The following is a 17,649-nucleotide window of genomic DNA, read 5'->3' as shown; positions in this document are numbered from 1 at the left end:
ACGGTTTGCCACTGAAGGCTGAAGGTGCCCAGGGCCATCGGCCCCATCTACGACACTGTGGATGAGCCTAGGGTATTTCTTCCAAGAAGCAGGTAAACTGATCTCATTTGCACAAGGGCCACTTAACTATGTCTTGCCTGAATAGTCAGGTTTTTTATTCTTCCCTCGAAGATCTCTGTTGTGGGTGTTGATAGTCCTATTTCTGCTGCTTTGTTTAATATATAGTGTTTCCTTTATTCCTCCTACCTCAATGCCCCACTCATATTTCAGGCTGGGACCTACTCCTAATTTTGAGCTCTCTTTCCCCCTTTTGCCAACGTCTATTATGAATCTACCTTTGCCACCCAGCTTAGTGTATCCCAAGGTTCTCTTTACCAAGCCACAGTCACAGAGCTCCAGGGAAAAGCAACCTGGTCTCATCTCTCCAGGCAGAGGAGAACAGAAGCTCCATATCCACACATGCTGCAGATGGCTTTTCCAGTCTACCTGAATCATTACCTAGAAGCAGCGGTCATTGGGACTTGGATATGAGCTGCAAAGTATAGAACTGTGACAATTCCAGTGCCATGCAGACTTTTCCTGGACTCCTGCTCCTTGTGACAGCTCCTAACAGACTAAACTGGGGTTGGGTTGCATTTTTCATGGATTTGGCATAATGATGGTGCCAACTTGGACTTGGTGAACATGTTAAGGACACTACTCTTTTATGGATTTTTGCTGTATTGGCCAAGAGTTTGCTTAAAGGCTTTAATATTGTAAAAAAAAAAAAAAATAGAAGACTGGATAAAGAAGATGTGGCACATATACACCATGGTATACTATTCAGCCATAAGAAATGATGACATAGGATCATTTACAACAAAATGTTGGGATCTTGATAACATTATACAGAGTGAAATCAGTAAATCAGAAAAAAACAAGAACTGCAGGATTCCATACATTGGTGGGACATAAAAACAAGACCAAGAGACATGGACAAGAGTGTGGTGGTTACGGGGGTTGGGGGAGGGAAGGAAGGAGAGAGGGAGGGGGAGGGGCACAAAGAAAACTAGACAGAAGGTGACGGAGGACAATCTGACTTTCGGTGATGGGTATGCAACATAATTGAATGACAAGATAACCTGGACATGTTTTCTTTGAATATATGTACCCTGATTTATTGATGTCACCCCATTAAAATTTAAAATGTATTTATTTAAAAAAAAATTTTAATAAATAAAAAAGAAAGAAAATGGAAAATGGGGAGGAAGAAATCATCACTGAAATAACTCAAAAACATTTCCTAAGAACTAAAAGACAAAGTTTCCACATTAAAAGGGCCCATCAAATACCCGGCACAGAGGGTAAAAACAATAACACAAAGGGACATTACCAGAATATATAAAACATTAGAAAAAAAAGGCAATCCTAAAAGATTATAAAGAGAAAAAATACATACAAAAGACTGTGAATTAAAATGCATCAACTTTACATCAATAAAAAACTAGACAACTCTGGTATAATTTTCAAAAATATGTGGGAAAACTTACTGTAATTCTATTCCAGTCAAGCTATTCAATTCAGGCAGGACTGGAACTGCACCAAAACAAGGGAGTAACCCAAAATAGGTAGATAACAACAAAGGATACAAAAAATGAGAATTAAAACATGGGAAAGAGGCATAAAGAATCCCCAGGATAACTGCTGCACAGCAAACCAAAAGAGCAACCAGTTTAGAATGAAGCATTTAGACTCTGGGAGAAATGACTCTATGCAGACGAAATTAGAAGACTGTCTATATGACTAAATACTTTGAGAAGAAATGTGGACAACTGAGCCAATGTTTCAAGGTGAAGGTGAATTAGATATAAGATAGAACTAAATCTCTATCATAGTGAGAAGTCCACACATGATACAAATGTTAAACACAAGTTATTGTACAACTCAATGATTCCACGCCTACATTTTCAAGAGAAAACATGTCCACTCAAAAACCTGTACATGAATGTTCATAACAGCATTATTTATATTAGCCTAAAGTAACCAAAATGTTCATCAAATGATGAAAAAAATGTGGTATACATCCATAAATGCAGCTTGTTCAGGAAAACAAAGTAACAAAATACTGACAGATGGTATAAATACCAAGAGATGAACTTTGAAAAATGCTACCTGAAAGCAGTCAGTCACAAAAGACCACATGTTGTATTATTCCCCCTAGATGAAATAGGCAAATTCAGAGACAAAGTAGATTAGTGGTTTCCAGGGACTGGGAGAAGAGGAGACTGGAAAGTGACTGAGAAAAAGTAGTTTCTTTTTACCTGACTAGTGGTGGCAGTGGATAAAGCATCGGCCAGGGACGCTGAGGACCCAGGTTCAAGGCCCTGAGATTGCCAGCTTGAGCGTGAGCTCATCTGGCTTAAACGTGGGCTCACCAGTTTGAGCACATGGGTTTGAGCATCAGATCATCGACATGATCCCATGGTCACTGGCTTGAGCCCAAAAAGTTCCTGGCTTGAAGCCCAAGGTCATCAGCTTGAGCAAAGGGTCACTGGCTTGGCTTAAGCCCCCCTGTCAAGGCACATATAAAAAGCAGTCAATGAACAACTAAGGTGACACGACTGTGAGTTGATGCTTCTCATCTCTGTCTCTTCCTGTCTGTCTGCCTCTTTTTCTTGCAAAAAAAAAAAAAAAAAAAAAGTTTCTTCTTCAGGAGTCATGAAAGTGTTCTAAAATTAAATATTGGTAATGGCTCCACACAACTATAAATATACTCAAACCACTGAATTATAAACTTTGAAAGAGTGAGTTTTATGGTATATCAATTCTATCTCCATAAAGCTGTTATTTTTTAAATGGCATAATTTTAGTCATATATTTTTTTCTTAAATACCTTTCCAGCATAGAGAATACTAGAAGAATCTAATGCATCATCCAATGGTCTCCAATCCACTATCACTTCAGCATCCTAGAGAAAAAAAAATTATAAACTGTAGTTATTATTCAACAATATCTTACATTCTTAGTCACCAATTTTTAAATCCCTAAACCCTAAATGAAATTTTAACCTCTTAAATATTAGTACTTTAAATATGCAATATCATATATAAACAACCAATGTTATACAGATTTTAAACTCTACCCAGATAGCTCAGTTGGGTTAGAACATCGTTCCAAGTCAGAGAGGCTGCCAGTTCAATCCCAAGTCAGGGCACACGTGGGAACAGATTGATGTTCTTGCCTCTCTCTCTCTCTCTCTCTCTCTTTTCCTCTCTCACTAAAATCAATCAATAAAATTTTTTTTTTTTAAATAAAGTAAAATAGCCTGACCAGGCACTGGCTCAGTGAATAGAGCATTGACCTGGGATGTTGAGGACCCAGGTTTGAAACCCCAAGGTTGCTGGCTTGAGCCCAGACTCACCAGCTTGAGCGTGGGGTTGCTGGCTTAAGTGTGAGGTCATAGACATGACCCCATGGTCACTGGCTTCAGCCCAAAAGTAGCTGGCTTAAGCAAGGGGTCACTGGCTCAACTGGAGCCCCTGTCAAGGTACATATGAGAGAACAACCAATGAGCAACCAAGGTGCTACAACTGCCTGACCTGTGGTGGCGCTGTGGATAAAGCATCAACCTGGAACACTGAGGTCACTGGTTTGAAGCCCTGGGCTGACCTGGTCAAGACACATATGAGAGTTGATGCTTCCTGCTCCTCCCCCCTTCTCTCTCTGTCTCTCTCTCTCTAAAAATGAGTAAGTAAAATCTAAAAAAAAATTTGTAAGGTGCCACAACTATGAGTTGATGCTTTTCATCTCTCTCCCTTCCTGTCTGTCTGTCCCAGTCTGTCTGCTCCGACTCTTGCTAAAAAATATATAAATAAAATAAAATTCTGCTTACACATTATAAAAAATTTATTATTGTAAGCTTTACATAGTAAGTTTTCACTGATTTACTATTTTATTTCTAACATCATTTCGTGTTAAATATACAACTACTGTTCAATTACATAATTTTATCTTACACATGAAATTCAAACTTGCTGATAATGTCCCAAGATGAGCCAACACAAACAATTATTAAATAAAATCACTTACTGGAAACATACCTTTTCTAAAACACATAATATTCCAGAAATCAAGCTGTCTTGGTCATTGGGCTTTCCACAAGATGAGTGAATATAGACCCCTTCCTGTTCATATATAATCTAGAACAGCAAAAATAAGATTAATAACACCATTTTTATTCAATACTGTTTCAACATCAGTTAAAAATAATTAAGAGATGTTTTCCTATAATGCCTGCCCCAAGTTTCTGATTATTTTATATATAAATGTATTATTTTAAAAACAGCACTCTGACTTAAGAGTACTTCAAAGATGAATTGGAAATTTGTTTTGTTAAGGAAAAAGCTTTGGGTTTAGTGATTATCACAATCTTAATTTTCTCCATAAACAAAGATGTCAGGCTAATTGCTATGTCTCAACATGCAAATTTCACTTAAATATGTTTTTTAAAAACATTAAGCAAAATATTGAACTTAAGTTGAAATTGGACCTGAAAATATTCAAGAATATGAACAGATGAAATACAATGAAAAATCAATGTTTTCTAACTATCCCATAAAAGTACATTTTTTTACCATAAGATCATTTTGGTTTGTTTTTAACACAGTGGCATGGAAATTCAGGGAATAATATGAGAATTTTAAAAGAATGATGAGGATTTCTAGGAATGACTAGTTTAAACTAGTTCAAGATCACAAATATTCACTGAGTGCTTCTATATATAAAAGCATGTAAAATACCACAGGTATATGAATATTATTAAAACATGATCCCAAATTTAAGCCTTAACTTCTATAGGAATAATGTTATGATTCTATTCCTAGGACCCATTTGAACCACTAAAATATTTTTTATTATGAAAATAAGTAAAAGGGAAATAAAATTGTCACTTCTAAACCTAAGTATTTTTGATGTATATAAGTTTGGAATGAAGTGTTCTTTCTACTTATATAGGGCTTTTACTTATATTAATATAATCACATCTCTATTCAGAATAGCACAGGATCAACAACGCAGAACAAACACCACCAAAGCCCATCACCAACTAGCTGATGAATATAAACTGGCATGCATTCTTCTGTTTTTAGCTAACATTTATGGAACATTTATGCACCCAGAACTGCACAAATTAAAGCTTAACCTTTACAACAACCCTAGACCATAGGTTCTAAAAATATATTCTTTATCATTAGGATAAGGAACTCATTTGTGTAAACAAGAAAACGGACAGAGAAGGTTTAATAACTTCTTCAGGTGGATGACACCAACTGTAAAGGGTGGTTAAGAAGTGGTATGGAGACTGAAACCCAGGCAGTCTGAGATGAGAAAACTGTTTTCATCTGCTGCATTATAAAGCTTCAACATTATTTTAATGCCTATCCTGTGTTATGTTAGTTACTTCTGATATGGACTTATGTCAGAAAAGAGTCTTCTAGAAATCAAGATCACAAGAGATGTTCTGAACTCAAAAGCCCAAAATGGCATTCAATGAACTAATTAAGCAACACACCAACATTAAGTAGAAAGTAAAAACTGGGAGTACGGTAGAAGACAATTCTATTCCATTTGTATAGAGATAAAAATTTTTGAAGTATACAGATTTACTCACACACATGCACAGATATACATAAGAATATTCACGACAGTATAACTTATTATTTATTTATTATTTATAATATGGAAGGCAGAGAAAGGAGAAAAGGGAAGATATGAATCTCAAAGTCCACAAGGAGGGAAATGATCAACTATATCTTCTAATATTATGGGAATGCTATTCAGAAGTTAAGAAAAAAAATGAGGGAGATTAAATGGACAAACATACATATGTGGAAAAAATAACACATTATATAGAGTATGATGACATTTATACTTTTTAAAAGTTTTTTACATCCTTGTAAAATACCTAAAACAAATTATGGGAGGATATACTTTAATGATTAAAGTTTAATCTATCAACAGAAGTTACTTCTGGAAGAGAGAATAGGATGAGAAAAGTCGAAAGTGGAACTGTCACTTTTTATGTTAATGACTCTAACTTGTTTTAATATTTCATAGTTAAAAGTTCTCTATTGCTTCAGTAATTAAAAATAACTTTAATAAGTAAAGTGAAAAGGGGGAATTCCAAATGCATAAACTGTAACCATTCCAGACGTCCTTTTATCAATTCATAAAACAGGATTATTATATCTGGAGCCACAAAAAAGATGTAAGAAAAAGTTATAGAAAAGAAATCCCTTAAAATCTCAAGCTTAGTGTTGTCACTAAGAGATCAAAGACATTTCCAGAAATTACACTTCAGCATATTTTCAGCTGAGTCTAATAAACTAATCTATTACAATACCCAGGAACTTCATAGTTCGCATAGAAAACGGGGCACTCTCTTTCCAAGAAAAGCTTGGTATCATTAACAACAAAATCTACGGTTCTGTGATACTACCAACACTAAAGAGATTCTGGAAGCTTAATGCAGTGAACCCTAAAGAATCAAATGCAACACTTGACCTAACTGAAGCACATTATGCAACTTTCTTCTGCATATGTTAGGTGCTGCCTATCCTATTTTTCAAAGTTGAGTTTTCTAAGTAATCCAGCTGGGAAATATCTAAAAAGTATTAAAGTACCGGGCACCTTACAAAAAAAGTCTCACTGAATTGAGGAGACAGAGCTGGGAACTGAGAGAGGCCAAGACAATAGAGTTCATAGAACAATACCAGAAAAGAGAGGTGTGCTCAGAGAGAGAACTCATGAGGTGTGTAGAGGTCACTGAGTGTTCAACAAGTGTATATGTATCACTGAACTACCTAAGGAGAGGGGAAAAGCCACCTGAAATTATTAGAAGAAACAATCTGCAGGCTCACACAAATCTATTCCCACCAGAGTAGAAAACCTCATAATTCATAGGGCACCGGGTAGAGCACTCAGAATAAATAGTCTTGCCTCAGCACTGTGGCAAAATTAGTTCCACATTAAATGCTGTGCTCATACCATCTAACAAATTTAAAAGCAAGACCCAAAAGTATCAAATTGTTTCCATATAACTTAAGTGCCTTTTAGGATAAAACTAAAAAATATTTTATAGGAAAACAAAGCCATCCAACACCCAAAATAAATTTCACAATATCTGATAAGTGGTTTAAAAAAAATTACTGCCTGACCAGGTGGTGGCAGTGGATAGAGCATCAAGGTCACCAGCTTGAGCACAGGCTCGGCAGGACCCTATGTCGCTGGCTTGAGCAAGGGGTCACTGGGTTAGCTGGAGCTCCACCCCCCATCAAGGCACATAAGAAAGCAATCAGTGAACTAAAGTGCCACAACTACAAGTTGATGCTTCTCATCTCTCCCCCTTTCTATCTCCCTCAATCTTTCTCTCTCACTAAAAAAGAAAAAAATTACCAAGTGTACTAATGGAAATATGAGCCATTATGAGATAATGAGGAAGAAATTCAACCAATAAAATATGACCTAAAATGACACAAATAATATAATCAGTAGAGGATATTAAAACATTATTATAACTGAATCCCATATATTCAAGACACCAGAGAAAAAATTAGAGCTCATTAACAGAAGATATCAAAAGTATTACAAAGACCCAATTAAGACCCACTGTAGTTTTCTAGAGATGAAAACTACAATGTCATAAATGAAAAATAATACTCTGAGCAGGATAATGACAGATTAGAGCTACAGGAAAACTTCAAATGTTCTACTATACATATAAAGAAGTACCCGAAATAAATGATGGAGAGGAGAAACAGGAAAATCTTTTTAAAAAAAATAATTGCAGAAAGTTTTCCAAATCTGATGAAGACTCTAAATTCACAGATCTAAAGAGCTCAATGAATTCCAAAGTGCAAGAATCACACACACAGACACACACACACACACACAAAACTATATGAAGGCACATCCTAATCAAACTGTGCAAAATCAGTAATACACAAAGAATCTTTAAATCAGTCTGAGGAGAAAACATTAAGTATGATTTTATAGCAGATTTCTTTTTGGAAATAATGGGGACTAGAAGAAAATGAAGGAACATCTTTTTTCGAAACCACTTTATTGAGATATAATTGACATAGAAGAAGCTATATATATTTAATGTATATAACTTGGTAAGTATGGAAATAAGTATATACCTGTGAACCATTACCATCAAATCATGAATATATCCAAAACCTCCAAAAGTTCCCTCCCACCTCCTTAGAGCAACATCTGTAAAGTACTAAAAGAAAACCACTGTTAACCTACAGTTCTATACCCACAGAAAATACCTTACAACAGTGGTAGTCAACCTGGTCCCTACCGCCCACTAGTGGCCGTTCCAGCTTTCATGGTGGGCGGAAGCGGAGCAACCAAAGTATAAATAAAAAGATAGATTTAACTATAGTAAGTTGTTTTATAAAGATTTATTCTGCCAAACTTAGCGAAAATCTGACATAAATTATTATTACATGCTTTAACTTGCTGTAGCTCTGCTTTATAAATTTTATAAAGTAAAGTTACTTCCTTACTTTATAAATCACCATTACTGTGCAACCAGTGGGCGGTTAGAAAATTTTACTACTAACAGAGATACAAAGTGAGAGGTAGGTATAAAAAGGTTGACTACCCCTGCCTTACAATAAAGAAAGCAAAGACAATTTTAGAAATATAAATACTAAAAAAAAATTATCAACATCAAATTTACATTACAAAAATTGTTAAAGGAAGTCTTTCAGGCAGAACAAATTAAACTAAAAGGAAATCTAGCTCTGCACACAAATGAAAGCCACCCAAAATGGCAACTATGTGCTTAAATACATTTTATTTCTTGTTAACCAAATCTCTTTGTTTAAAGCATAAATGAACAAATGTGTGTGTATGTTTATGGGATTCGTAACACATGCAAAAATAAAATGACAAAAGTAGCACAAAAGCCAGAAGAGAAATGGAAATGGATTGTCTAGATTCTTTTAGTTCATGTGAAGTAGTATAACTCTTCAAGACAAATGTGTAAGTTCAAGATTTATACTGAGTCCTAAAGCAATCACTAAAATAACAGACATAGCTAGCAAGTCAATAAAGAAAATAAACATAAAATAATGAAAAAACAAAGCTAGAAAGAATAGCTATATTAATGTCAGACAAAAGTGAATTTCAAAGCCAAGAAATATAACCAGATAAAGGGATAATTTCATGATAAAAAGGTCAATGAATGCATCAGGACCACCTAATAATTCCAAATGTTTATGCACCGAATAACAAACCTTCAAAAAAAATTAAGCATAAATTGAGAGAATTGCAAGAAGAAAAAGGCAAATCCACAACTATAGTCTGAGATGTCATTACCCATCTACCATAACAAAACAGAAAATCAGTAATTTAAAAACTCTGAATAACACTATCAACCAATCTGACCTAAGTGACACAGTACACTCCAAAAACATTTACCAACCAAGACAGATCATACTTCAGGCCATAAAACAAAATTTAGTAAATTTAAAATAATTCATGTATATGTTGTGGCCTCAGTGGAATTAACATAGATCAGTAATAAAAATATCTTTGAAACATTCCAGTTAAACACACTTCTAAATAACCCAAGAGTCAAGGAAGAAATCAAAAGGGAAATTAGAAAGTATATGAACAGAATGAAAATGCAAACACATCTCAAAGTTAGTGCAGTGCCACCTATGCAGTGCTTAGTGGGAAATATATAGCACTGCATGTCTTTATGAGAAAAGAAACAGGTGTCAAATTAATAACATCAGCTTCTACCTTAAAAAGCTAAAAAAAGTGCAAGTTAAACCTAAAGTAAGCTAAAAAGAGAGATCAGAGTAGAAATAAATAAAACAGAAAAAGAAAAAACAGGTATAAAAGAGGGAGAGGGGTTTCAATGAAACCAAAACTAGTTCTTTGAGAATCAACTAAGACTAGCCAGATTAATGAGGAAAACACAAGAGACACAGATTAACAACATTAGGAATAGAGCATTAACATCATTACAGATTTACACATATATAAAAGACACTAAGAAACATTATAGACAATTCAGACAAAATAGATAATAGACAGTTACCAAGCTCACTCACAATGAAAAAGATAATTTTAGTAGCCCATTTTCAATTAAGGAAATTAAATTTGTTATTATAACCTTCCCACAAATTCCAAGTACACAGTTTTACTGGTGAATTTTGCCAATTTAAAAAAGAAGTAATTCTACACTAAACTCTTCCAGAAAACAGAAGACGAATACTTCCCAACTTTATTCTATGAGGCCAACATTATCTATCCTGGACCAAACTCAGATAAAACATTATAAGAAAATAATACTAGAGACCAATATCTCTCATGAACTTAGATGCAAAAATTTTAAACAAAAGTTTAACAAACTGAATCCAAGAATATATAAAAAGAAAAATACTTCATGAACATATGGATTTACCCTACTTGGCATTGGTTCAATATTTAAAAATCAATTCATCACTGTGAAAAAATTGTAAAACAGAAATATAATCATCTCAAAAGATACAGGAAAAACATTCAACAAAATCCAACATCTATTTCTGACAAAAACTCTCAGCAAATAAGGAAAAAAAACTTCCTGAGTCATGTAAAAAACATATGAAACACGACAGCTGACATAATATACTTCAAAGATTGAATGCTTTCTCCTAAGATGAGGAACAAGATAAGTATGTTCACTCATACCACTTCTACTCAATGCTGTACTTGAGGTTTTAGGAACTGCAATAAAGAAAAATAAGTAAGTAAAAGGCATCTAGATTGGAAAGTAAGAAATAAAACAACTGGTTGGCAGATGCCATGATTTTCTATGTAGAAAAACTCAATTAAATCCATAAAAAAACTACTATAACCGACTATTTAAACAGGATCCAAGACTTGGGATCAAAATGCAAAAACCTATTATATGATCAATCAAAGGATTTTTAAGTATAGCATTTACAATAACATCAAACGTGAAATATTCAGGAATAATAAATGATAGCTATGTAAGACTTATAAACTGAAAATTATAAGACATCTGGGAATAATGAAAACCGATTTATTTTATTTTATTTTTTTGTATTTTTCTGAAGTTAGAAACGGGGAGGCAGTCAGACAGACTCCCGAATGCGCCGACCAGGATCCACCAGGCATGCCCACCAGAGGGCGATGCTCTGCCCATCTGGGGTGTTACTCCGTTGCAACTGGAGCCATTCTAGCGCCTGAGGCAAAGGCCACAGAGCCATCCTCAGCGCCCGGGCCAACTTTGCTCCAATGGAGCCTTGGCTGCAGGAGGGGAAGAGAGAAGAAGGAGAGGGGGAGGGGTGGAGAAGCAGATGGGTGCTTCTCCTGTGTGCCCTGGCCGGGAATCGAACCCGAGACTCCTGCACGCCAGGCCGACGCTCTACCACTGAGCCAACTGGCCAGGGCCAAAAACCGATATTTAAAAGATACACAGCATTTTCATGACTCAGAAAAATCAATATTGTAAAGATGTCCATTCTCTCCAAATTTACCTCTAGATTGACTGCAATGCCAATCAAAATCCCAAGAAGCTCCTTAGTGGACAGCAACAAAAGCTGTTTCTAAAATTTGTATGCATATTCAAATAACCTAGAATAACCAAGTTCACCTTGAAAGAGTTAACAGTGGAGCACTAAAAGACCTGACAATAAGACTCAGTATATCTATATAGTAATCAAGAAAGTGTGGTATTGAAGGGAAACAAATAGACTGATGATACAGAATTAAGAGGGCTCTACAGATGTATAGTTTATTTTTGAAAAAGGTACAAAAGTAATACAGCAGGCTCAGTTCCTGAAATTAGCATTGGAAAGGAGAGGCAGCCAAGATGGCGGAGTGCTGAAGAAGAAGCCAGTTTGTGCAGACAGAAGGAGATGGGGAACAGAGGTGAACAAGGCTGGTGAGGTAGAAACCTTTGATTCTAGGAATACTCAGAAAAGTCAGTGGCTTTGGGAGCCCTGAATGGAAAGGGAAGTGTTTTCCCACTGTGCATATTTCTCGCCAGGTGCGAGTTAGGATTAAATATAATGGCCCACCAAAAAAAAAAAAAAAAAAAGTAATACAGCAAAGAAAATAGTCTTTTCAGCAGATAGCACTTGAATAAATAGATATCCAAGTGCAAAAAATAAACTTCAAGCCATACATTGCATGACAAATACAAATTAAGTTGAAATGCATCTCCAATTTAAATGTAAAAAATAAAACAACAAAACTTTCAAGGAAAACATAGGCAAAAATATTTCTGGCCGTGGGTTCAGCAATGTTTTTTAGAAATGACACCAAAAGAATAAAAAATTGATAAAACATCAAAATTGAATACCTTTGATCTTCAAAAGATACTTCAGCAAATAAAAAGCCCAGGCTCAGGCAGGGAAAATAATATATTTGCAAACTACATTACATGTCTAATAAAGGACTTGTATCCAGAACACAGAACTCTTCAAAACTCAATAACAAGAAAATGAATAAAGTAAAATGGGCAAAAGGTCTGAACAGACACTTCACCAAAGATATAGGAATGGCAAATAATCACATAAAGATGCTAAGCATCATTGGTTATTAGGGAAATGCAAATTGAGACCATACAAAATACTACACATCTATTTGAATGATCATAATCAAATGCCAAATGTTGATGAAGATGTGGAACATATGGAATTTTCATACGCCACCAGTAGGAATTTAAAATGTATATATACCTTGGAAAAGTTTTTGCAGTTTCCTAAAATGCTAAACATGCAACTAAGATTATGATCCAGCCATTTTACTCCTAGGTATTTGCCCAAGAAAACAAAGTATATATTCACACAAAGACTTGTCTACCAATTTCGCAGCAACTTTATCTGTAATAGCCAAAGGGTAAAAGGGCAAATGTGTATCAAAAGGTGAATGGATAAATAAATCATAGTATACCCATATAAAGGGAGACGACCTAGCAATAAAAAGGAGTAAGTTAATGATACATGCAACAATATGAGTAAATCTCAAAATAATTATGCTGAAGGGAAGAAAGACCAAAATTAAAGTACATACTTTATACATTTTATATTTATTTAATACATATATTTACATTTATATATATTTTACATATATATTTTATATCATTCCATTTACATAAAAATCTAGGAAATGTAAACTAATCTAGTGACAAAAAAGCAGCTCAGTGGTTGCCTACAGACAGGGTGAAGGTATGGATAGATTACAATAAGAGAATATTTTCAGTGGTAATAACTTCAGCATCTTAATTGTGTATGTCTTATATACATACATCAAGAGTGATCAAATTACATACTCTATGTTTGTCAACTGTACCTCCAAAAAGCTGTATAAAAAAAAAAAACTTATATGGAAAGTCTATTGTTTTAGACTGTGAAACCCCATCTATAAATAAACACATAAATAGAGATATTTCACTAAAAAAAGAAAAAGGAAAAAGAAGTCAATATAGCCTCAAATTTTATTTTAAATCACCCTGTTTTTCACCGGGGAACTTTTTTTTATTCACTGGAAGCAAAAAATATCAAGAGTATTCAAAGATTTGCCACTAGGTGGTGCTAAACTAATTACATAAACTTGATAAAACAACTTTTTAGCCTGACCAGGCAGTTGTGCAGTAGATAGAATGTCGCTCTGGCATCCAGAGTTCCCAGGTTTAAAACCCTAAGGTCTCAGGCTTAAACACAGGCTCATCTGGCTTGAGCAAGGGGTTACTGGCTCAGCTGGAGCCCCTCCTGTCAAGGCACATATGAAAAAGCAATTAAAGAACAACTAAGGTGCTGCAACGAAGAACTGATGTTCTCATCTCTCTCCCTTCCTGTCTATCTCTGTATCTGTCTCACTTGACAAAAAGAAATAAAAAATAAAAATAAAAATCCTTTTTATTAGGCACTCTTGTGCCAGATACCATGGAGAACAGAAAAATGAACAGGATAAATTCCTTTGCCTGTATGTACCTGGCAATATTACTATTTTTAAATATTTTTTAAAGTAAAATCTTTACACAGGCTAGAATATTCCAAGTGCTCCCCACCCTCTCAGGGCAAAAAAGGAACCATGTGTAAACATACTAAAAAAAAGAATAAAAGGCCTCCAATTTGGAATAAAATTGTCTCATAGCCCCCAAGCTCTCATTAGTTGTTAAATATTTGCTCATATGCCCAGATAGGTAAGTAGATTATCAATACTAGGCTGCTGCTGGCAACTGTGACTGCAGATTGTGTTCCTTCAGCACAGAAACTATATAATTTATTAAGAGTTCTGGGGGCCCTGGCTGGTTGGCTCAGTGGTAGAGCGTCAGCCTGGTGTGCGGGAGTCCCGGGTTCGATTCCCGGCCAGGGCACACAGGAGAAGCGCCCATCTGCTTCTCCACCCCTCCCGCTCTCCTTCCTCTCTGTGTCTCTCTTCCCCTCCTGCAGCCAAGGCTCCATTGGAGCAGTTTGCCCAGGCACTGAGGATGGCTCTGTGGCCTCTGCCTCGGGCGCTAGAATGGCTCTGATTGTGGCAGAGCAATGCCCCAGATGGGCAGAGCATCGCACCCTGGTGGGCATGCTGGGTGGATCCCGGTCGGGGGTATGCGGAAGTCTGTCTGACTGCCTCCCCATTTCCAACTTCAGAAAAATACCAAAAAAAAAAAAAAAAAAAGAGTTCTGGGGATGACAGAATGTTTGTTTTAGAATAAACTTACTGACCTCTAATTTAGAAAACGTTAGAATTAAAAAGAAAAAACAAAGCAGGGAAAGATAAATTCAACTTTCTAAATATAAAGATAAAAAGAAATGTACAGGGGGTCCTTGGGTTATGGCACAGTTCTGTTCCTATGACAGTGACGTAACCCGAATTTTGGCGAAAGTCAAAACATCCCTTAGCCTAAGTCACCTACTGATCCTAACACAGTTGTGAAATCATAATCTAGAACATAAAAACACAACTAAGCCACAGAAAAAGGAAAACGACATAAATATGCTGTACTCTACACTGTACTGTAGTAACAGAAAAAATGACAAAATAATTAGTGTAAAAAAAGTATGACACTAATGGCCTGGGCCAAAACATATCTCAAATTTTTTTTTTTTAGTTGTTATGGGAAGTGAGTGGTGTAAACTCGAAACATTGTACAGTGTGTCCGTAAAGTCATGGTGCACTTTTGACGGGTACATGAAAGCAACAAAATACGATAGAAATGTGAAATCTGCACCAAATAAAAGGAAAACCCTCCCAGTTTCTGTAGGATGATGTGGCAGCATGTGCAGATGATGACGTAACACCGTGTATACAGCGGAGCAGCCCACGGCCATGCCAGTTGAGATGTGGACGGTACAGAGGAAAGTTCAGTGTGTTCTGTGGCTCGCTAAATTCAAATCCGTGACCAAAGTGCAACGTGACTATCGGTGCGTTTATAATGAAGCGCCACCACATAGGAATAATATTACTCGGTGGGAAAAGCAGTTGAAGGAAACTGGCAGTTTGGTGGAGGAAACCCCCCCCCCTCCCGTTCTGGTAGGCCATCAGTCAGTGACGAGTCTGTAGAGGATAGCTACCTAAGGAGCCCTAAAAATCTGTGCGTGAGCCCACATCGAACTGCACTGAATAGGTATGAAACTGGGAGAGTTTTCCTTTTATTTGGTGCAGATTTCACATTTCTATCGTCTTTTGTTGCTTTCCTGTGTCTGGTCAAAAGTGCACCATGACTTTACGGACACACTGTATATCGAGAGTGCCCTAACTTGAAACATTTTATGTCCAGAGTGTGGTAACCGGAGGACCTCCTATACTTGAGACAATCTAACTCAAGGCTGCAATTACAGAAAAAGCTGAAAATGATAAGAAAGCTGCATAATACAGCAGCAAGTAATTTTATTGTTCCTATACTTAAGCAGGATTTCTTTTGTATTAATATTATCTTTATTTTCAAAAGCTAAATATAAGTGAAAATAATTCAACTCAAATATTTAAAGTTTACTGTTATAACTTAGGGATAGAGTGTATCCCTAAACCTCTGTCCAAACTTATAAATATAAGATCTACCATAAATAACATACATTCTTTAACTTTAACTATGAATTTTATGTTAAGTTTAACAGCAAAAAAGTTACAAAAATCATAACTTTTTCATTCGTATCTTGATGGCATAAGTTTTTTTAATGCCATCAAGATAATTTATACTTTTCATTACAGAAGAAAATGCCAGTATGTGTCCAGAAATTCTAGTAGACTCCACACCTGATTATCTAAGTGGCTACTTAATATCTCCATTTGAATAACTCACAGGCATCTTAATGTTTTATCTAAAATCTACTCTTCCGATATTCTCAACTCTGTCAAAGATATCCCATCCACCCCATTACCCTAAATGCCTTTTTCACTATCCTTGTCATATCTCCCCAAATCCCTTAATCCTTCACCTCTGACACGGACCCCTCAATCATTCCTAGCCTGGGTTGCTAAAATAACATTTTGGTCTCTCTTCCCTAATTTAGTCACTTTCTAATAGTCTGTGAAAAGTGTAATGTGTAACCACTGCCTAAACTGATCTTTATAAAATGTACATATAACCATGCTACACCTGAGCTTAAAATCCTTTGAACTCCACCCTTTACCTCAACAGCTATACCACACCTGACACTTCTCACCCAACCTGCCCTGTGCCTCTCTGAACTCACCTGTTCTCTCAAAGTCTTGTGCCTTTTTCGGTGTGCATTGGGTTCAGTGTACCTAGAACACCCTTCCCTCTACAAATAACTTCTACTAACTTCTTCAAAAAAGCACAAGCAATAACCTCTCCAGACTCTTCCAACAACCCCCATTCCATCTAATCTGATTTAGAAGTTCATTCATACACTCACATTTATGAGCCCCAACTAGTTCCTGGGAAATAAAAGGCATTAGGGAAAAACAAACACACTGGGAAAAAAAGTGTCTGACAAAACCAGTAACATCATATAAGCCAGTAAATCAATGGTCATAGCAGAATATAATGTGGAAGATCCTGAAAAATATGTCAATTTTGGTTATTTCTTTGATACATACTTATATAGTGAATACATACAATATGCCAAGCATAAAGCAAGCTTCTAGCTATAAATGAGTAGATTCAATCACTACCTTCACAGCACTTACAGTCGAATTGGAGGTTAGGACAAGAAAACAGGTAATCACGACATATAATAGAAGTATGAATAAGCTGCCACAGCAGGCCCGTTTACATGATATCTAACCTAGATTTACAGGGTTCAGGCAAGATCAGAAATGAGGAAGACTTAACAAGAATGACATATAAACTGAGACCTGAAGAATGGCAATTTTAACTAGAAAAGGGTATATGTTCTATACCAATGGTTTTCAACCTTTTTACACTTGGGGGCAAGTGGAAATAAAAGAATTACCTGAATATAAGTGAATTCGACTAAGATCAATGGGTCTATAATCTTCATACAACATAAGGGTGGTTAACTCTTTCCCCAACTAGTACAAAATTTCTGGCAGACCAGTCCAAGGAATGGTGATTGATAAACACTGCTCTATACAGACAGCAGAAGTTCAGTGCGTGGCTGCAACCAAGATCATATAGTAGAGGCTATTGCTGAGAGAAAAGACTAGAGA

At 35.9% G+C, this 17,649-nt stretch overlaps 1 protein-coding gene and 1 long non-coding RNA gene across 3 annotated transcripts in view; one reads left to right on the top strand and one right to left on the bottom strand.

Annotated features, from left to right (window-relative positions):
* LOC136324837 (uncharacterized) overlaps window positions 1-17,649 on the top strand; it is a 457,224-nt gene that overhangs the window by 114,742 nt on the left and 324,833 nt on the right. The gene's annotated exons all lie outside the window — the stretch shown is intronic.
* The window catches only part of TBC1D15 (TBC1 domain family member 15), a 114,898-nt gene that overhangs the window by 73,601 nt on the left and 23,648 nt on the right, over window positions 1-17,649 (bottom strand). For both annotated transcript variants that reach the window (XM_066258253.1, XM_066258254.1), the window contains exons 2-3: window positions 4,080-4,178; window positions 2,873-2,947 (exon numbers count right to left, since the gene is read on the bottom strand). In XM_066258253.1, coding sequence (XP_066114350.1) covers window positions 2,873-2,947; window positions 4,080-4,178 — 174 coding nt within the window. The remainder of the gene's footprint in view (window positions 1-2,872; window positions 2,948-4,079; window positions 4,179-17,649) is intronic.

Source organism: Saccopteryx bilineata, chromosome 2 (assembly GCF_036850765.1).
Source record: "Saccopteryx bilineata isolate mSacBil1 chromosome 2, mSacBil1_pri_phased_curated, whole genome shotgun sequence".
Classification (NCBI taxonomy): domain Eukaryota; kingdom Metazoa; phylum Chordata; class Mammalia; order Chiroptera; family Emballonuridae; genus Saccopteryx; species Saccopteryx bilineata.
Note: the sequence above shows the minus strand (reverse complement) of the source record. Positions and strands in the feature narration are given on the sequence as shown.